The sequence below is a fragment of the Centruroides vittatus genome, unplaced genomic scaffold (genome assembly GCF_030686945.1).
Source record: "Centruroides vittatus isolate TY-2023 unplaced genomic scaffold, ASM3068694v2 contig_962, whole genome shotgun sequence".
Taxonomy (NCBI): Eukaryota; Metazoa; Arthropoda; class Arachnida; order Scorpiones; family Buthidae; genus Centruroides; species Centruroides vittatus.
In genome coordinates this window covers 1,382,295-1,404,363 of record NW_027122638.1, presented here as the reverse complement: position 1 = coordinate 1,404,363, position 22,069 = coordinate 1,382,295, and the positions used below count along the sequence as shown (strand labels likewise).

The 22,069-nt window shown below is 30.8% G+C and overlaps 2 protein-coding genes across 3 annotated transcripts in view; one reads left to right on the top strand and one right to left on the bottom strand.

Moving 5' to 3' along the window:
- The window catches only part of LOC136985366 (WD repeat-containing protein 70), a 37,252-nt gene extending 30,361 nt beyond the window's left edge, over positions 1–6,891 (bottom strand). Inside the window, exons 1-4 of the mRNA XM_067282637.1 lie at positions 6,758–6,891; positions 4,846–4,956; positions 2,075–2,155; positions 520–659 (exon numbers count right to left, since the gene is read on the bottom strand). Of these exons, the coding sequence (XP_067138738.1) occupies positions 520–659; positions 2,075–2,155; positions 4,846–4,956; positions 6,758–6,794 (369 nt within the window). The 5' untranslated portion in view covers positions 6,795–6,891. The remainder of the gene's footprint in view (positions 1–519; positions 660–2,074; positions 2,156–4,845; positions 4,957–6,757) is intronic.
- A 1,981-nt stretch (positions 6,892–8,872) lies between these two features.
- LOC136985353 (SOSS complex subunit C) lies at positions 8,873–15,083 on the top strand. 2 transcript variants are annotated; one of them, XM_067282620.1, is made up of 6 exons: positions 8,873–9,010; positions 10,569–10,653; positions 12,174–12,198; positions 12,274–12,333; positions 14,695–14,727; positions 14,966–15,083. In XM_067282620.1, the coding sequence occupies exons 1-6, from the start codon at positions 8,980–8,982 to the stop codon at positions 15,056–15,058; spliced, it is 327 nt and encodes a 108-aa protein (XP_067138721.1). In that variant the 5' UTR covers positions 8,873–8,979; the 3' UTR covers positions 15,059–15,083. The 2 variants fall into 2 exon arrangements, with proteins under 2 accessions (XP_067138721.1, XP_067138722.1); XM_067282621.1 differs by lacking the exon at positions 14,695–14,727.
- Positions 15,084–22,069: the final 6,986 nt, after the last annotated feature.

The window sequence follows — 22,069 nt, the reverse complement described above, 5'->3', positions numbered from 1 at the left end:
GTATGCATATAATTGATGATTTATGCAAATTAACACAAATTATCCCGTACTCATTTAAATCCAAGAAATATGCTTTGCGAGTCGTTAATAAAATAAATTTTTTAGCTTATTTTATGCATTAATTTGTTCCAATTGAGTTTATTATCGGAAATTTTTTACAGCCACAAACCTGAATACATAACTACATTTTAATAAAACTATCCAGCTAGACAGAAACACAAAACAAAATATAGATCAAGATATGATAACTTCTCTAAATTTATTTGTAATTTATGTATTTAAAGTTGGTCATTACTTGAACTGGGAAATAATAAGAATACAAATGAAATCTGAAAAAATAATTGAAGAGATGATAATAAAACTTAACAATGAAGTTTTAAACAAAAGAAAAATTCATTCAAAAACATAGAGATGATAAAACAAAAATAATATAACAACAATATGTGTAACTTAAGGAATTATTTATATCTTATAAAGTTCATATAAATATAATAATTTGATAAATTTAATGTTCCTTACTAAATCTTCTTCTTCCTCATCATCATCATCATCACAGTTATCGTCATCATCTTTTCCTTCATTCGCATCAGGAACAAGCGTAGCCTTTTCAAGTTGTGCTTCTAAATTCTCTTCTTTTGGTACATCATTGTCTTTTTTTGCTAAAATTGAAACAAATGTTCTAGAAATACTAAAACTAAGGATATTAATCCTTCATTATATTTATTTTTAAAAAAATGTAATAAAATATATCTGACATTAATTTACAGAATTTTAACCAATTTGTCATTGTTTTCAAATGCATCACAAAAAAAATCCAGTAACAAGTTGCTTAATGTTCCTGGTAACATTTAAAACAGTGTGGGGCCATCTGTTGCATGATATTTTATTTAAAAACTTTTTATATTTTTAGCTATTATAAAATGGCAAAAAGCTTAATTTTCATGATAGGGATGGTTTTAAAAAATTGTAAATGCTAATAATGAGTAAACTTGTCATTAAGTCCAATCCTACTCAAGATACACGCGACCCCCTTTATCTCCCACCCCTTGAACCTTAAATCACCAAAATTTAATAGCATTAATCGCCTTAATAAACAAACCACCTTCAAAATTTCAGAAGATGAGACTTCATGTACGATCTCAAAACTTAATGACAGTGTGACATTGCTGAGCCTGAAAAGACCAAAGGCACAAAGTCAGAAAACAAAAATCTCATATCAAGACAATGCTTTTTTTTTCAATTTCAGCAGAATTATTCACAGAAAACTTTGTCCTGGAAGGACAAACTGTGGGTGGAAAATACTATATTGGTGTGCTGTTCAGGCTTCTAATGCACATTCATCAGATGTGGCCTCAATGACAAGAAAAGTCATCTTGTTTCCCGCTCCATGACAATGTTCCAGCACATTTGTCAGCACTAGAGCACAGTTTTTAGTAAAAGTGTTGTTGTGCTTCCATATTTTTCTTACTCTCCAGATCTTTCTCCAACAGACTTTTTCGTGTAGCATAAGTTAAAATTGAAGAGACATTAGTTTGATGATGTACCATCTATTCAAAAAAATGACACAGGGGATGAGGTTATTCCAAAAAAAAGGACTTCTTAGTAAGTTTTATATCATTATACAGTTGTTGCAAAGCACATTTACATAGCAAAGAGACATAATACATCCCTATGTTGAAAGACAACTATGAAAAAATTTATCTGTTTTTGTGTTTCTGTAATAAAATCAGTCTGGGAATTTTATCATCACACTGTATATGAAATTATGTATGAATACATTACACCTATTTTACACACAAACGGGCAAGATGACCTTTTACTTTAAATACCTTTTCATAAAATTACAATTATATTTTAAACAATATAAGCTAGGAGAAAGAAATATAAAAAAAAAAAGAATCCCAAAAATAATTACATTAAGTGATATAATAACAGTAAAAAGTAATTTTAATAACATTCTCAAAGTATAATCACAATAACAGAAAATTATAAACATTTTTTGTTTTATTTAAAACTTTTTCATTAATTCACTCTCAATCCTTTTTCTATATATTAGTTATATTCTGATACTTACAGCTTGACTGAAACTTTTCGGCAGCAATTCTTCTTGTGTGATCAAATAAAGATTCCAAATCAAATGTTCTAGCTTTCTTTCCTAATAAATGATAGTGTATCATGTAAAACAAATATATTAAAAACAAGGATATTTTTCTAAATATTAATTCAGTAATATCACAGCTAGACAAATATAACTATTCTTGACATTATAAAGCATTAATAATATTAAAAATTGTTAAGTTTTATTTTTTCATCTACAACAATTGAGTTGCAGATCAAATTGCATATTCCATTAATAAAGGATCACACACAATCCTTATGGGCATTACTCCTTGATGAAATTTTAATATGTTATAGTTCTTTACTGAACAAGTCTTAATGGGAATGAAACTTGAAAATAGTTTTTTTTTTTTTTTGCTCCAACTGTTTGAACATAGGGGAAATAAATATATGAATAATATACATATGGGATTATATATGCATGGAGGGTATACATATACGTAGAACGACAGACCACCTGTATGCCCCTTTAAAAATAAAGGAAAATGAGTTTCATCGAAAAAGCCTAAAAATTTTGATAAGTAAATTATGTATGCTCTGTCAAATGGTGATATTTTCAGCTTCCAGTTCTGGCAGAAATGGACTATCCAGGCCAAAAGCAATATTTTAAATGGAAAGTCATATTTTTGGGCTGCAGTTTGAAAAAATTGTAGATCTATAAATTCTCACTCTCATCCATCTAGAAGTCTGTCCTTCCTTAATCTCAAAAATGGTGTTAGATAGATGAAAGTCAAGACACTACATGGAAACATTAGAGGCAGAAGGCCCAGATTAACTATATACAAACTTCCAGTATAAAAGTCATGTATTTTTAATTCAAAAATTTTCCCCAGAAAAGAGTTAGACAGATGACCAGCATGACTCCACTGTTATCAAAAAAATATGATGTACACTGTACAGGTCCAAGGCTCTACTAAAATAGAGAGAACATATATTTTAAAAATTAAATAAATTAAAAATATTAAAAATTGCAACCCTGCATGCTGACAATGTCATAATAAATAATTGCTCATTTAATTTAGATTTAGATAAAATGCAAAAAAATTTGTCTAAAACATTTCTGAAAATGCATCCATCAAACATAAAATAATCTTGAAACTGGGATGAACTATCTTTGCAAAACCTTATTTCAAGCCATTCTGTGCTACAATATTTTTCAGCTGGCTGAATAACCAGTGTCAACAAATGTAAACATTACACTTGTGTTTACATTTTCATTTCAAGTAAGTTTTGATTTTTATTTACACAGCTGTCAAAGGTGTCAGTGATCCATATGGCCATGTCCTATGAAGTTCTTGGAGCAACAAATTCAAACAGAATAGGTGCTTGCATCAGTGAGAAAAGAGTTTGGTTTAAACAAATCTATATTAAAAACTACCATGTTTCATTACAAAATTACACTTCTGGCCTGTTTGGGAAGTTAAAAATATCACCATTCAATAGTTTACACCCGATTTATTTATCAAACTTTTTAGGATTTTTGATGAAACTCACTTGCCTTCATTTTAAAGAGGGGTATGGCTGTTCTGGGTCATCCTGTATAGGGAGGTACTGTATATAAATAGATAGTGCATATATGGATGATGTATGTATGGAAGACAAGTGGGAGATATATTTATAAACCTTTTATAAATACATCTCCCACTGTGTGTATATAGAATTGTATATAATATATACATTTGCATCTAGTGATTGAATTTTAGTAAATATTTTAGTATGAGTGAACATATTTGTGTATATGGATGGATGTGCTTGCTGTGCATATAGAGGGACCTTTTTTCCCATACACATTTGTTATTACAAACACAGATATGCAAACACACATTCACTCAAAATATTCTCATGTGTATGAGTTAATTACACATTTTTATCTGAAATCTTTCAATGTGATTAACTATAACATACTAAAATTTCAGCCAATTACCCACTAAATTTTACTAAACCCATAAAAATTGAGCAGGGTCCTTTTTAATTAAAACACTTTTTATTGTAAATATTGAGAAAAATTTAGAATTTATTTTCAATAAATCAAATCATATAATATGGTAAAAATCTCTGGTATTTTATACAGTATAGGTTAATTTACAGAACTTATATATTGTAGAATCCACTTATTATAATCAGAAATGTTTTTATTAGTTGTTTAATGTTATCAGAATCAGCAAGACCCAAAAATATATGAGTTAAAATAAACTTATAAAACTTTAATATAATCAGATTTCAGTTATTGTTATCATTATCTTCCAATAAATAGGCAAAATGCCTCAACATATGGCTTATAATACATGTTATCTTCATCAGTTTCAAATTGTTTTGATTACTGTTTGCTTTCAATACAATAGTTTAAACTGTTAAAACCAAATTACCAAAAGAGACTTTATAATTGTTTTTAACTTGACTATTTAACGTCAAAGTCAACAAAACTAGAATTTCTACTGGTCATCTTATATACTTAACCTGCTTAATGTTATCATTTGATCACTGTTATTGGTATAACAAGTCCTAAAACAATTACAATAAGCAGATTCTACTGTAATTGAAAAAATATTGTTTGTTTTTTTAATTTAAATTTTATATAAAACTGTAAAAAAAAGCTAGATTACATGATTATCAACTAATGCCTCAGATAATTAAAAACTTTAGTATAATTTTAAAAATTAATGCCATAAATATATATTAGTATAATTTTAAAAATTAATGCCATAAATATATATATATATATCTTACCAAATCCTGAAAATCCCATCACCTTATTCATGTCATCATTTTCTTCTTTCAAACTTGAAGTTTTTGCATTGCTAGCCTTTAATTTTTCCTGAATATCTTTCTTTCTCATTTCTATAATACAAATATATAAATAAATGTAAATAAATAAATATAAATATTAAAAACCATATATAGAATTATCATGGATTGTATAAGAAATCACACATAGTAGAACACCGATTATCTGAGGCAATGTAAACCGACGGCACCTTGGGCAACCAAAAATGCAAAAAATAAACAGTCACAACCACTTTTTCGTGAATACTCAGGATATATTATCTTCGTAATTGAAGTTTTAGACTATTGACAAAAATTAAATAAACTTGATTAAATTAAATAAATAAAAACTTGATCATTTTTAACATTGTGGATTTTTTACTTGTTTTTTACCTTTGTTTTTAAGAAGTATTGTCTTCAAAAAAACCATGTTAACTGTTACTTCTGTGGTGATGTAAAAGGATTAAGATAGACTCATAAATATTTAATTTTTGTAAACAGTCTAAAACTTCAATTACGAAGTAACAACCATTTCGGATTAAAAACTATAAATATAATATAAAAGATTTATATGGGATATCACTTTTAAGCTGTTTTTAGTGAATTCAATCAAATATAAGAACAATTTTACATCATTTATTAAACAGATGAATATGTACAATAACCTTAATAATAAAAATGTACATTATTATACTTAAGTTTTAAACTGAATAATTTGTATCACATTGAAGTTAAATGATAAAAGGTAACAAAAAGCAAATCATTTTAAACTTTCTTTTATCAATTACAGTATTTAAAAAAAGTAGTGTATTTACTTACAGGTTAGTCTCAGGTAATGCAGAACATGAAATAATCAAGATTCTACCGTATTTATATAATGTGCTTATATGTGTTTGTATATATCATGCAACCTCTTTTAATGGATATCTCATTAAAACAGACACCCGTCCATAATGAACAATTTTCCGATCCAATATATAAAAGTGCAACTTTGTTAGAATTAACCTCTCTTATTCACTAGAGATACAGACACACGGGAATAAGATTCAAGCTCCAAACAAGGGGTTTCGCACCCCTCTAGAATTTTAGACCCCCTTATACAAGCAAAAAGGTCAAAAGAATCATATCCATGCATGCAACCTTTCATGACATATTCACCTCTAACAGTCAGCTTTTAACATTTATCAATATACTCCTTATTCTCCACACTCCATGTTCTTGTATGTTTTGATGCCAGCCATCGCTCACACCTCAGTGTCCGGATGGGGGCAACCCCACATCCCCTAAAACTACATAACATCTACTATACAAGTACTATATGAACAGTCCAGTGGTCTACTCAAAGCCAGCATAGTCATGTAAGCTAAATAGTTAAACACGATAATCTTAGGGTAGTGATGCAACTTGTGACCTCGGGCTCTCGATTTTAGGGGGCCATATCTGACAAAGGGGTGCTCATAGAAATACAATTCCTTTGACTTTTTTGCTCCTACGGGGCTTGTTCTACAGTTCCAATAAGATCCCAACCATCTCATTCAGAGGTTGGACGTATCGTCTGCCAACCACTCCAGGGAACCCAGAATCGAATCAGGGTAGAAAAACCCAAGAATTTTTTTCTGGGTTTCTTGTGATTGCTGTTGATGAGAAGTTGAATCATCTTTGAAATGTTCAACAGTTAATAACAAGTGGCGCCTTTGGTTTATTTACTTGAAGCTTCCTGTCCTTTAAACGTTGAGTTTCTAAATCATATAGTACATTTATAATTCAAGGGATACAAATCCCTCATTCAGATTTCACAGCTTACCTTAAGGACATTATATATTAATAAGATAAAAGAAGAATACCTACATAAATGCTAAATTATTACATTATTTACCTCTTAACTGACGCATTTCTTCTAAATCGTCTTCCATATTTGTTAAAAATTAATTTACCGTAATAGGATTCACAGATTTGTTTTCAAGTTTCAAACAACACTTAAATTTTCAGAAAGGAAAATACGCCCTCTGGTGTTTATTGAATGTTTCGGAATTCTTGCGAATTTTGTATAAAATTTGGTACGCACAATACAGGAGCATTTTACGTATGCGTATCATATTATATTACAATACATAATATTTATTTACAGTCAGCACTTGAAATAAAATTAAAAATATGTGGATTGTTACTTTTGTACAGCTTTATTTACTTATTTTTTTATTTTTTTACATAAAACGTTGTTCTTTGTTTCGTTTAGTTGGATCATTTTTATTATTAATTTTGGCTATTTCCGCCTTTTCTTTCCTTTTGCTGTTTTTGCATGTCCATTATTTCGGGCAGGTCTGCGATGGGACGGCCGAGTGGTGAAGAACGGGGTCCGATATATCCGGACGGACCACTCTTCTAAAAATTCTTGAAGTTTTTTGATCCGTCCGGATTTGATCTTTATTTTTAACTCTTTCCGCCCTGTGGGCACTAAGAGGGCCTCCTTTAATAGGCCCATTATGGGTTCGGCCAGGCCCACAATGGGGCGACCGGGTGGTGAGGGACGGGACCCGACATATCCGAACGGATCATCCTCCGAAAAATTCCTGGGGATTCCTCGACCCGTTCGGATTCGAACCCGGGTCCCCCAGAGCGATAGGATGTCACCTTGACCGCTCGGCCATCCGGCCATCCGGATTTGATCTTAGGTCCTTCAAAGTGTCAGGCCGACGTCTTAACCGCTCGCAATCCAACCGTTCGGCCCTGTCCCTTTATCACCTGATCGCATTCATTGTGAGCACTGCCGAAACTATTAGACAGCCGGATGGCCGAGCGGTCAAGGGAGCAGCCTACCGCTATGGGGGTCCGGAATCGAATAATTTCCAGAAATTTTTCGGGGGATGGTCCATCCGGATATATCGGGCCCCATCCCTCACACTGTATTGTGGGCCTGGCCGAATCCATAATGGGCTTGCATAAAGAGGCCTTCTTAGTGCCCACATGGCGGAAAGTTTAAAAAAAAGCCGAAACTATTATAAGCATGACCAAAATGTCCCTCTTTTGCGCCCACCAATGGCCGAGTGGATAAAACCACTGACCACTAGTAGTTGATCGTGGGTTTGCGCTTGGCCAATGGGTTGACTACGTGGAGTTTCTTCACGTTTGTAACATCTAAATAGGAGCCAGTTTCCTTTAAAGAATCTTCCAGGGAGGCATCCTCCTCAACAGATCGCGCACGTTGCCGTATCCGAATAAACCAAATCAACCTTCTTTGCACCCACAAATGCTGTATTCTTAAAGACGTTATCCAATCAGTAGTCTAATCTTCCGTCGTTCCTTAACTCGGTGTTACGACAGCGGTAAGCGTTCGCATTCGTTCCTAAAATGAACACTTTCTTTAAGTCAGAGCTACCGAACGAATCAGATCTTCGAGACGTTCGTAGTAGCGTAATCAGAACCGATATTAGAGGGAAGACCGAAATAGAACATGTAACCTACATTCATTCCACTCCCGTATAAATGGTTATTTGGATAGTATTTCAGATTCTATTATTGTTCAAGAATCAAGGAATGCTTTTTAATTGCAAAGACTACAATATCGAATTTGAACTGGTCAAAAAATCCCAGGAATTTTTCGGGATATAACGGGCTCCTCCTTCACCTCCCGCCTGTCCATTATGAGGCTGCCGAACCTGTAATAGGTTTGATAAAATGTCCTATTAGTGATCACAAGGCAGAAAGAGTTTAAAGTTAAAACAAAACAAACTTCGGCGAAATACTTTTAAGATTCCTTATTCCGTTCAATTCCGGGTTCATTTGACCATCCCAGAGGCACGGTTACTCATTTTTCCATCCGAGTTTTCTTTAATAAGAAACTAACTGTTTTATTATATTATGCCAAAAAGTAAAATTTTAATTATATAAAAATGCATTTGTAATTGAAAATTCAATTGTATCAGCATTTCTCAGAAAAAGCAAAAAAAAAAAAAAAAAAGTTAGTAACAGAATTGCTCGACAGAGGTCTAAAATCGGGGATCGGCTTTGGGTAGGTAACATGCTGTTTCAATTCTGTGGAGTTGGCATGTATTGGTTTTGATTGTATACTTTAGATTACTGAAAGTCCAATAATGTGGAATGGCTTTCCAGCCTCCTTCGTCTAGACAAGGTATTTGCCATAATGTTTCATAACAACTGTTAGTTATATGACAAGACACTAGATTTTCGGAAAAATGTCAATTACATTAATCACGTGCTTTGCACATATTTATAAACTATACACGTGTTGTGTATCTTATAAATTGTTGCTTATATTCAAGTCAAATTTCAGAAACTTTTAATTAGATATATAAATATTAAAATGTATTTTTGACATTATATCTTCAGTCCAGTGTGTATAAAAATATATATTGATGCATAAAAGTTGATCAATGTAATTGAATAAAACAATAAATATCACATCTAATATCACTATTATTCTTCTATTGTTAATCTAATACTAAAACAATTAACATAAAAAATAAATTATCCTGTTCTAATTGCTTTATAGAGTTGAATTGAATTGTATACCTATGAAGTACTCAGAATTTACTTCCCCCACTTGTTTTTTTATTTACAATTTTTTAAAAAAATAATTAGGATTCAGTACGTGATATCTGAAGTAATTTCTTTGAAAATGTGAAGAGAAATATGGAAAGTATTAAAATAAAGCTATATGACGGATATACAGTATTGAATAAGGATGTATTGAGGGTTAATATTGCAATTGTTAATTTTATGTTTCACTAACTATTATTACAAATATTGAATGACATTACATAAGTCGTATTGCATACAAACAAATGTTTGTATGGTCATTATTATTATTATTTAAACTATATGACATCGTAATAAATTCAGTTTTCGTATTGACCGAAATTAATTTCGTCACAATAACTGGATTGATAACTATGCACACCAGCCCTGATGATCCAGTAAATAATTTTAATGTAACTTGAATGAGCATTTTAGATCATGCACAAGATCTGCTTCAGGTCAATAACATTATAAATTAGAATGCATAAAATTAATTTCAAATTTTTTAAAATGTTGGAATAAAATATAAAATTGATAAATAAAGATTCAGTTGCCCTTAAGATGTATAAAATTAAAACAATATGAATTAGTTAATATTATTTTTGTGATATATTTATTTCTTATATTTGTATCTTTTTATACAAAAGCAACCAAATCTTTATTTATTCAATTTTATATCTATATATTTTGTTCCAACATTTTGAAAAATTTTGAAATTAGTCCTGTGCTTTCCAATTTAGAATGTTATTGATCTGAAGCATATCTTGTATAAGATCAAAAACATTTGTAGAATTTACATTAAAATTATTTGCTGGATTGTCAAGGTTTCTTTGGTGTACTTAAATTTTTGCATTATTTTATTCTTTAAATAAAAATATAAGTACTGAAGTCAGTTAACTTACTCGATTGAAAGCTTAGTTTTATAAATGGAATGAAATATTATGCTTTTTTGATATTGGGATTAAACAGCAAAATTTGATTTCCAAAAAAAACATTGATCTTATGAGAAAATTATTTTATGTAAATTGTCTTTATAATGTACAGTACACTATCTTTTTATCATATTTAGAATGAAAAATATTCAGTTTATAAGTTATTCTTTTACAGATGTATTTATTGAATTAATTTTTTATTCAATAATTTATTTTTAGAAATTCAAAATAGGAAGATTTTAGAAGAGCTTCAACAACATAAAAAGCAGTTAATGTTAAAACAACAAAGTCAGACAACTCTGGGGTAAGAAAATTGTACATATTTACCATTTAAAGTTATATTATTTGCATGTAAATAGTAACTATCAAAAAATACAACTAAAGGAAATAATTTATTCTATTAAATTTGTAAATTATCCCTCATTGTCCAGCTGCCTGTTGTGGGCCTGGTCAAACCCACAATGGGCTTCAAAAATAGCCCTTTTAGTTTCATGGGGCAGAAAGAGTATTCAAAAAATTTCATGACTGCTTACTGCATGTTATGGTCAGTAGGGATTGGAAATTGTGATATGAAATTGAGTTAAAATATGCATATAATAATTGCTTAAAATTCAACAATAAGTTATGTAATTTTCCTGGCTGTTAAGAGATTTTATTATTAAAAAAACTTTTATATTATTAATTATTCTAAAATGGCAAAGTGCTTAATTTTGAGGGTAGAGACGAGATTTATAAAAATTGTAAATATTAATAATGAGTAAAATTTTCATTAAGTCAGATTCCTCTTGACATATGATAAATTCCCTCCCTATTGCCCTACCCTCTTGACCTTTAACTCCCAAAATTTAACAGAATCAATGCCCCTTACATACAAACTATCATGCCAAATTTAATTTCTTAATGTTTTCTCCATTCAGAAATACTGAACAAAATGGATGCCAACACAATTTTTTCCCCCCTTTTTTTTTTTTAATTTTTTGGGTTCAGGAGATTTCAAAATATGGAGATTTGCAAAAACCTTAGACGGTCAAATTTGACCTGATTCCGATACTTTCCCTTATTGTGTAAACACAACAGCCAGGAAAATAAAAGGCCAGAATACAGGGTGATTCAATATTGTTGGATAAAACTTTACATGATGATCGATTATTCATATATAATATTCAATAAAAAATGTTAATACACTTTGGTTCAATTGTCAAAGATAACCAAGTTAGAGGGAAATCGATATTTTAAATCATTCACAGTGTTAAGTGTAGTTAGCACTGAAAAACAACAAAACAAATTGGCAGCTGTCATATTATTTGCAAAAGTGTTAGTTTTGTATTTGGCAATGCTTAGTATTTTAGTTAGTATTATACAAACAGTAACATTTCTTGTGTTCAAAAAATGAGTTGAAATAGACAACATTTTGTTCTGTGTTGTGGTTTTGAAGTGAGCTCTTCAAAATATCAGTAGCAGTACAGTGGTTACTTTTCACATAATCCAGATATGAGACTGTTTCATAATTATTCAAGCAATAATTATGAAACAGTGTCATATCTTTTAACTCAGGTGCACTGATGCATATTTACTGTCTTTGGAGGTGAAGCTAAAACTAAATTTAATTCCTTACATAATATAACTTTTCTTGCAGAATTTTTGAACCCTTTCTTTATGTTAGATATAATGTATCAGTATTGGAAAATTGCAACTGGATATTTTCAGTGATTAAACGAGCCAAAAACTTCTGGTGTAGAAAATAATCATTTACTTATAAAAATAGAAAGTGGATATGAAGTTTTTAATTATATTTTTCTCCTAAACAAATTTTTTTTATTCCAGAACTACTACCACCACTACTACAGCAGTAAGTACCTTGATTTATTTTATTAAATATTTTTTTCATAATTATCTTTAATATACCATAATCATTTTATTAAAGCCATCAACCATGTCTATTGAAGCCCATGCTCTTACATCATCTCAGAGAGCAGCTCTTCAGGTAAGAAGAAAAGTGTAATCATTTACATGTATATGTTATGGACAAAGTGATTAATCAGGCATTATTCATAATGACCAAAAAGGGTGCGCAGTCTAATAAATATTGATTAATTTATCAAATTGATCAGTCATTATGAATATTGCTATCACCTAGTCGGGCAAAGTGATGATAATAAGTTGAGGAGTGATCATCCGACATACGCTAGCCAATTGGCACTCTGAGTTGCATGTGCGTATCGTGTTTAGTACTGAATTTTAAATTTGATTTAAAAAAAACTCCACTTATTTCATTTAGAAATATTTATTTTTTGTGAATTATTTCAAAGTACTATTAACTGATATTCTTCTGGTAACGTAGAAGTAATTTTCATTTTTGACTCTTTCACTTTTTGTATCATTGACAAATACACTGATTTTGTAAAAATTTGATTGTTCTCATCTTTTTCTGCTATTAACTCGTTTAATCGGTTGTTGAAGCGATTACTCATATCACTTAATGAATCATTAAGTGAACTTGTTTAATCGGTTGTTGAAGCGATTATTCATATCACTTTATGAATCATTAAGTGATATGAATAATCGCTTCAACAACCGATTAAACGAGTTAATATTTTGATTGTTACTCCATGATTGTTACTTTTGTCAAAGAAAAAAGATTAACTACTGGTCACATAAATTTAAAATTCGGTACTAAATGCAATACACATGCGCAACTAAGATGTAAGTTCTGATTGGCTAACATATGTCGGATGATCACTCCACATATTATTATCACTTTGCCCAACTAGGTGATAGCAGTATTCATAATGACCGGTCAATTTGATAAATTATTGAAATTTATTACAATGCCTGATTTTGTTGGTCATTATTCATAATGCCCATATTAATCACTTTGTCCATAACAAATACAGTAGAACCTCGCTTAACAAGCATAATTCGTACCAGAGTCTTACTCGTTAAGCGAAACAATTTTTCCCATAGAAAGTAATGTAAAATGCAATAATGTGTTCCATGCCAAAAAAAATACTCAAATATTTTATGTATAATGTTTATTCAAAGAAAATTATACAATAAACATTGTTAAGGAGCGTGAATCATCATCTTTTCTTCTAGCGTGGAATGAACCAACCTGAAATGTGAATTCAATTTGCAGAAAACAAAAAAATCAGATAATAAACATGCCAAACGATATGCCAAATTTATGGGCTACGTAAAGGCTATAATTAAATATTAGAAATGAATTAATTTGACTAGATGTAGGCAGTTATGCTTCCATTTCTTATTAAATTTAATAATTATAAATAATTAATTTTTAATTTAGACATTTCTGGAATTTAATTTGGAATCGATCATTAAATTTAATATGAGATGGAAGCATTACTGCCTACTTCTAGTCAAATTAATTAATTTCTAATATTTAATTATAGCCTTTACGTAGCCCAAAAATTTGGCATATCGTTTGGCGTGTTTATTATATAACGGGCTAGGGTTGTTAATGTTTATATGTAATATGTGTGATCACGAGTTTGGAAAAATGTGTAATCACAAGTGACACTAAGATGCTAGCTGAACGAGTGCTAAACACGGACTGATGGAGCATACGCACAATCCGGGACTTCCCCTCTCCTCGCCACTCATTATGCGAAACATCGCTTGTTAAGCGAGTCATTTTTCACAATTTATTTTGCTCGTTGTGCAAGGTACTTGTTAAGCGAGGTTCCACTGTATATTAAATATTAAACACTAATCTCTTTGAAAATTATTTTTGCAAAATTAGTATAAGCTAAATTAATTTTACATTAAAAGAAAATTAGTGTAAATAAAAAAAAAATTAATAATGAAGTTACCACAATTTTATGCAGATAACTCATGGTGGAGTGTAACCCATCATGCATAACATACCACACAACAGCATTACTTTTTGCTGTTTTTCTAACAAAATTTAAACCAATGACTCATTTCCAATTTGATTTATTTGCTTCATTTTTTCAACTGTTCAGTGTAGTCGAAAAAATGAAGCAAATAAATCAAATCATGTATAACGAAACAAAGCAAGCGAGTAATGTATATGTAAAATTTAAATTATTATTAAATAACTTTCAAGACAGTAGCAAAAATTTTTGCATAACATTGTGTAAATATTGATGAATGGAATAATTTCAGTGTCCATCATTGGATGGCCTGACAATTATGTTCTATTGAGTCTATACCATATAAGGAAGCTTGTTTTTGAATGAATGGATAAAACATCGTTATTAATATTTTATGATAACTAATACAGTTAAGGAGATTCTGTATTAAAAATTCTGTGTTTTGTTTTGAAATTATATAGTGAATTACTGAATTTTTATTTTTGTTTTAGCAATTTCCTTTGGCTAATTTGCAGAAAATTATGGTAACTTTTTCAAATTTTTTTTTTTTAGCTATTATATTAGAGTTTAAAAATGTATCTAGTAGAAGAATATTAAAAAAAATTACATAAATTATTTTTCTTTATTTAGATTATAATCTTCTTATTAATAATTAAACTGTCATTAAATTTTTTAGTGCCTAATGTATGTTAGTAATATAATTTACCTTATGTACTGTTTTATATTTATCAAATTACTAAATTAATTTATTAAATTTTGCAGCATGCACATGCTAATTCTGTAGGCTACTTCATCACACAAGATTCTTCTTTTGGAAACCTTATATTGCCAGTATTACCACGTCTTGAAAAATAGAAATAAATAAAAATATTCAATATTACTTGTGACTTGAAATATGTTTAAAAATGAGTAAATGTTTTTTTTTTTTAATTTTTGAAACACATTGTCAAATTTGTTTGAAAATTTACAAAGTAAAATTTATAAAATCAAAGTAACATATCGAGTATAAACGTCAACTTCCAAGTCAAGTAAATAGATTATAAGTTTTAATACTTTAATAATAATATAGGAAGTTTCTTAAATTTAGCTTTAAACAACATAGGACATAAATATGCATGGGTGCTTGAGGTGCAAGTCTCTGCACTCCTCAGATATGCAGGTCCTAATAAAATTAATTTTGACAAAAAGTAAAAAAAAAAAAAAAAAAAAAAACAGGAATCTTCCTACATAAAAATTACAATAAATACGAATCGTGCAAAGATACTTGGGATGGATACAAAAAGAAATTGGACTCCACTCCAGGTAAGAAAATATTAAACCTTGCTGTAATAAATAAAGTGGAGAAACCATCTTTCTGCTTTATGCAGGTTTCTATATTCCTTTTACAACTAATGACTAAATGATAACAATCCACAAAATTATTGTGACCATGAATAATGCTGGGCAGTAATTTTTAATTTAAATTACCGTAAGAATCGTTTATCGCTCTCTATCTTCTATATATATAAAAACGAATGTATGTGTATCTGTGTGCCTGTGTGTCTGTCTGTCCATGCATTACCACACCATTTATCCTATTGCCATGAAACTTTGGGAAGTTGTTTAATACACTCCCGCGAAGGTTTGTGGCATATGTGAAGACCACCATTTCCCCCCTTTCAAAAATATATTTATATATGGATTAAGGCTTTCATGTCTAACAGATGGCGCTAACTTCCAACGACTTAAGTTTGCTTTTGTGTGAGAATGGACTAAACAGATCATTTTCTATCTATCTATATAAATAAAATATAACGTTTGTTCATACCGATTCCTTTGAAATTTTGACACAACGTTGCATTCGAATACGCACGTGTTTTTATATAATATACATGTCGAAATTCCCCCTACTGGGGGAGATGAATGGGATTAAGGCTTACCGTGAAGAACTCGGCTTCTATTATACTATTTTACATGCGGTTTTTTGCGTTTTTGATTGCGTTTTAATAGGTTACGTCAACAGAATATACACTAAAAAGGGATTTTTCGATATTCCCTTGCGAGGGAGAGGGACAGGATTAAGGCTTACTGTGAAGAACTCTGCTTTTATTTATACTATTTTAGACGCGTTTTTGATTGCGTTTTAATAGGGTACGTCAAGAGAATGTACTGTACGCTAAGAAGGGATTTTTTGAAATTTACCCCACGGGGGAAATGTTATACATTTATAATAGATACATTTTGAGCCACAACAACGCGTGGCCGGGTCAGCTAGTATTAAGATAAAAAATTTGAATTGAAATCACGTGATTCCGGTTCAGGCTGGAAGTTCGTGTATAATTGGGGCCTAAGACCCTAAGGTTTCCATATCCGGTCCCGATTTTCATCGATCTAACTCGTTCTCCCGATTGACGAAGGACGGATGACAGCGGGAATTAATTTCTACAGCTACAACTGGAATTGTTACAATAAAATATAAACAATGTAGGAGACTATTGAAGGCCTATAACAGGAACAATTTAATAAATAAATTTACACCTAACTGTTGCCATCAAGTTTTGGTGGTACTCGTATTTAATTTTTTAAATTGTTACTGTTTAAAAAAAAGATGTGACGTATTACCTATCATTAATTATTTAGCCTACAAAATTTATTTTATTTCATTGGATGATTATTTTTTTATGGGAAAATTTATAACGTGATTGATTGTTCGTACTGCTACATCACGTAGAAAGTTCGGATTTAAAGATATCAGATTTACAATAAAATCGGGCAATACAGAGAATTTCCCAAATCATGTCTAAAATTTCATTTGCAATTTATTTGTTAATAATTTCCAGTTTTATCGGTTTCATAAGAACAGAAGATAATGTTAAAAATGCCAAGAAAGCTTCAAAAGGTAGTTCATCTAGACATATTAATTTGTGCAATTTAGAATTAAGTAAGTACTTTTATACTATTAATAATACGTTAATTATTCTTTAATTTCGTAAATCCACTAATTATATTTATATACACAGGGATAAACATTTTAATAATTATTTTTACGATAAGAAAATGTTTAACGTGAGGTAAAGATGATATCTACAACAACATAATTTAGATCTTTTAACTTATTAAGAATAAAGTAAACAATTTTGGTGAATTGAAACTTATGTTTATATATTTTTTCCTATTATTAAAAATATTAAACAGTAGATGAATCAAGTCTTGAAATATTTCTATTGACAACCATCTGTTTATACTCTCATTCTTCAAATATTTTAGGCATACTCTATACCAGCGTATAGAGTATGCGTAAGGGTGTCCGAAGGGGGTCAAAATTCGAAATTTACTACCTCCAAATTGCGGGGAAAATATTTATGTAATTAAAAAAGAAAAAATGCTTATAATGGAAACAAATATTTGGTTTAATGCTGTTCTTTATGATGATTTAGAAAAATCATAAAGAACAGCATTGAACCAAATATTTGTTTCCATTTTAAACATTTATCAGGTTCATAATTAGTAGCCTTAAAGGCTTCACGAAAGCTTTCGGACCCCGCTTTAACACTGCGTATAAAACTTCGAAATCTATCAAATATTGCTTTTAATAATTTATAAAATCCTAGTATAGTAATCTCTCGATATAACGGATAAAAGTTTGTCCTATAGGAAAAAATTTAAAACCTTTTCAATTCGCGAATGGTAAAAGGTTGGAACAACGAGTACGGATTTTCGGCAATAGCAGATATTCCCTTTCCCCAATTAATCCGTAAAAATCGAAGGTTTATTGTTTTTAAACATTCAATGCGGGTGCCATTACTTGATCACGGATTCTCCAACACTTGTCTACACACAAAACTGAACATTAATACGTTTATATATTCATTAAAAATACATGAATATAAGAGTAAAATTTCTGAATTATTTTCTTCGTGTTTGAACTGTTTAAATGCTTAAAAATTAAAATTCGATTTAATAACTTGAAGGGCTTTGTGCAACGTTTTATCAATGTGGAGCATGCAACTGAACCGTGAAAGTTTCTCAGATGATGGATCGATAATACACAAATCCAAATTTGTTAATTACTTTTATTTTTCAGATGAACATGAAAATAATGAAAATAAACAAGAAGATTGTTCTCATCAAGCAGATACTCATCGTAAGTAGGCCAAATACAGTACAAATAAGTAGGTAATAATATTTAGGCAATAAAAATTTTTCGGAGAAAATGAGGAAGAGCATTATATGCCTAAAAAAAGATGCAACATCCAGTTTTGTGCTTATGGTGCTGTAAATTTTCAGTTGAGAAAAACAATTCACATATCAAACCTGTAAGAAATAGGCAGTAGAAAACACAAATGCTTTCTACGTTCTGTTTTAATCAGTTTAAACTAACCAAATGTGCGGCTGCAGGCCGTGCATGTTAAACGCCTTTCATAAAGATCAAAATAAAAATAAAAAACTGCCGTGCAATGTAAATTGACAGCAATAGGAAACTTGATTCACGCGTAGTAGCGAGCAACCAGCTTAAGGCTAGAAATTGGCCCATAGATTTTTACAGGACACACTTTAACCTCGAATATCTAGCCCAAAAAATCGAATTTCCGAAATTCCGGCTTCGTCACGACATCGGACTCGATTACAGACCAAACGCTTTCTGTCTTATGCAGAGCTCTATTCAATAAAATAACAAATGATAGACATCTGTATCAAACAGCCATAACATAGATAATACATATACTGGGGGAAAAGCAAAATTCCCGTGAAATAAGTGTATGTGGAGAATGGATAAGGTACTTATTGTGTAGTGTGTTATGACATCCATGTGTCTATAGTTTTTTCTTGTATGGATGTCATAACACACTACACAAAAGTCTTGAAACATTAGGGCTTCACAACAGCACATATATCACACTATAGAAGGCTACAATACTACATACATGTCGTGTAATCAGGGAATTCTTATACACGGGGTCTAGGGCTAATTGAAGTCCAATGTGGCCCCATTTTTTGTTAGATTAAGAATCTTTAAATTGGGGTTTAAAATTTATTCTTAATAACATCAAAATCAAGAGTTGAAATGAAAAGTTTGTTATTCAACACCATTTCATAAATAAATATGTTGAATAACAAACTTTATATCGATAAGTGCTCATTGTTAATGAAAAAGTATTAAAAATTTATGATGATAATCAATTTTTGTGGGCCGTCGACACTTATGGCCCAGGGCTTAAGTCCTATTAGTCCCTATGTCGATCCGCCCCTCACACGAATACATATACAAATAGTAAACACATTAATTGATTGCTCTGCAGTTATGCCTCGACTCTGGTCTGGTATAGCCCTATGCACCGATATATACATTAATCCTAGATCCGCTTCTTCAGTTGTTACATTACGGATTTTCACCACAAAGGAAATACCCGAAGAAACGAATCTTGGACTGCTGTGATGAATTTTCATCTTCGGTGCTTGGGTCTGTTTACGAGGATCGTCTCAAACATTTGAACACGCATCCAACAAAGTGAACACATTAAATACATCTTGTAGACATTTTGCATGTGAATAACTGTTAAACGAATGAGATTATGATAAAATTGATGTTTACGTTATTTCTGGATGGATTTTAGGCTTAATTGATATATGATATCACCTCCCTATTTGAAAATTGCGAGCTGCATTCAAGATGGCGACCGAAAACGCTACCCTCACCGAAAGGTAGATTATTATCTTGGCACGTGGCAAGTCAATTTTGTTAACATTGCTCGAAACGAAAGGGTGTTTGCAGACTTTCTTCATCCTATATAAATTTAGTAGGGCAAAACTCGCTTGTTGATAAATGATTGATATAACATTTCCCATCAAAGTACTGTATTTGTACGAATACGAGTACTTGCCACACATTTAAGCTTTTCCTTTCGAAATCAAATCTCGTAACGAAGTAGATTTCGAATGGGGGGAAAGATTGAAAGCTATTTAGGTATTAATACTTATATTTATATTTTTATTCTTTCATTTATTATTATTCGTACATTCATAAGCATAAGCCGAATTTGACATTTTATTCATTTTTTCATAAAATTTATTATTTGTCTGAAGTTAATCGATAAACTTAGCTTACGCTTAGGCTTGTCACAACGCCTTCTTCACTACAAAAAGCATGTTTACATATTGTGAGGTTGTCGATCCGAGCAATGCCGTATCCTACGTGGGAACTTTAGGCACAGAGATAACTCTCCAGTTACAAACAATTATCCCGGCTTAATGTAACTAAAGTAATAAGCTTACAGTTACAACAGTCGACAATCTGTAGGCGAAGACGGGTCTTCCAATTTGTTTCTTCCTTCGAAGGGTGAATGTCCTACTGGAACAACCCTTTTGGGAAGTCGAAGGCCCCGGGGTGTTGAAAGGAGAAAGTCCGTCACGAAGTCGAACTGTAATTCAGTTTGATGTCGGGATGCAGAGGCGATTTCTTTTTCAGCGTATGGTGCCATACAATAGGAAGACCGAGAGAAGCTCCTTGTGTCCTCGGAATTATCATTTATTAACTTTCTATAACCCAGATCGATCATTCCGATTGGCCGATCATACTCATCTCCGCTTTCTAATTGGTCTTCCCTCGTTACCAGGTGTAACGAGATCGGAACCCAGATCGCAGGATGAGTCAACATCGTCTGTCGATTCGATCCCAAACGAAGATGGTCGATCTTAGGATTTACATCATTCTATTGTTAAAATATGAGAAGTACTCTCTCTTCTTATAATTCCATCAAACCTGTCCTGATATTGGGATGAAGTTTCTACCTTTTGCTTAAGCAGTTTTATAAATCTTATTTTAAACTAGAAAACAAAATTTTTTTCTTATTTTTAGTGTGGTTCCGGAACCTCACAACATCACGTGACCCATACATTACACGAAAGTAATTAATTACAATAATTTTAAAAACACAAAACTTTTTGTAAGACACTGTACAAAAATGTATATATTTGTACAATTATTAATATACAATTACGTACAGTACGTGATTTGTATATGTACTGTACAGTACTATACATAATCGTTTAACTCGATGAACCTTCTCGAGGATGATGTTCATACAAATACGTAAGAATACATTTTAATTTGTTAATTATTGTGATTTTCTTTTTTAATTTTGGAATTTGTTGCCAGGTAGGATAAATTTATGATAATGCTGTAGTGCAAGATATAATGAAGAAATAAATATTTAATCAGAAATACACTAAGTATTAGCTAGAAAAACGAAACTGAATTCTCCAACTCAATTAATTATAAACATGAAAATATTGTATTTAATTACATTTAGAAGAAACTGAGTTTTCAAATAATCGTAAGCGCCGCGTACGGAGTAGATTTCACTTTTTTCCCCTATTACATGTTCTTTGCAACGTTCACGTGTTATACGATTTGATATAAATGATAAACAATTTATTTTTAATCTGTATATTAGTTTAATCCAATATTAAAAACAAGAAATTTATGAAAGGATGTAATTTTTAAGTATTTATTGAATTTTATTTATTTTTTTCAGACGGAGGATGTCACTCGGAATTTACTCCCCTTCACAGTTTCCTCATCGTTTTTACTTTTATTTTTAGTACAGTTTTCTTTTTCAGTGGATAGAATAGATTTTCATTGTTAAAACTTTTAGTTTTAAGCATAATTTTGTGAATTTTAACAGTATTTTCAGTTTGATATCTTCTTTATCCAGATCTATTTGGATTTTAAAGAATGATAATGGATTTTAAACTTGAGATCTATATTGTACAGTGGCGTGCCGTCATTGGAAGCGGTGGAAGCGAAGCTTCCACCTTCCAATGACCTTCCCTTGTATTTTCTAAAATATAAATTTTCATATTTTAACGTACTTTGAATTAATTAAA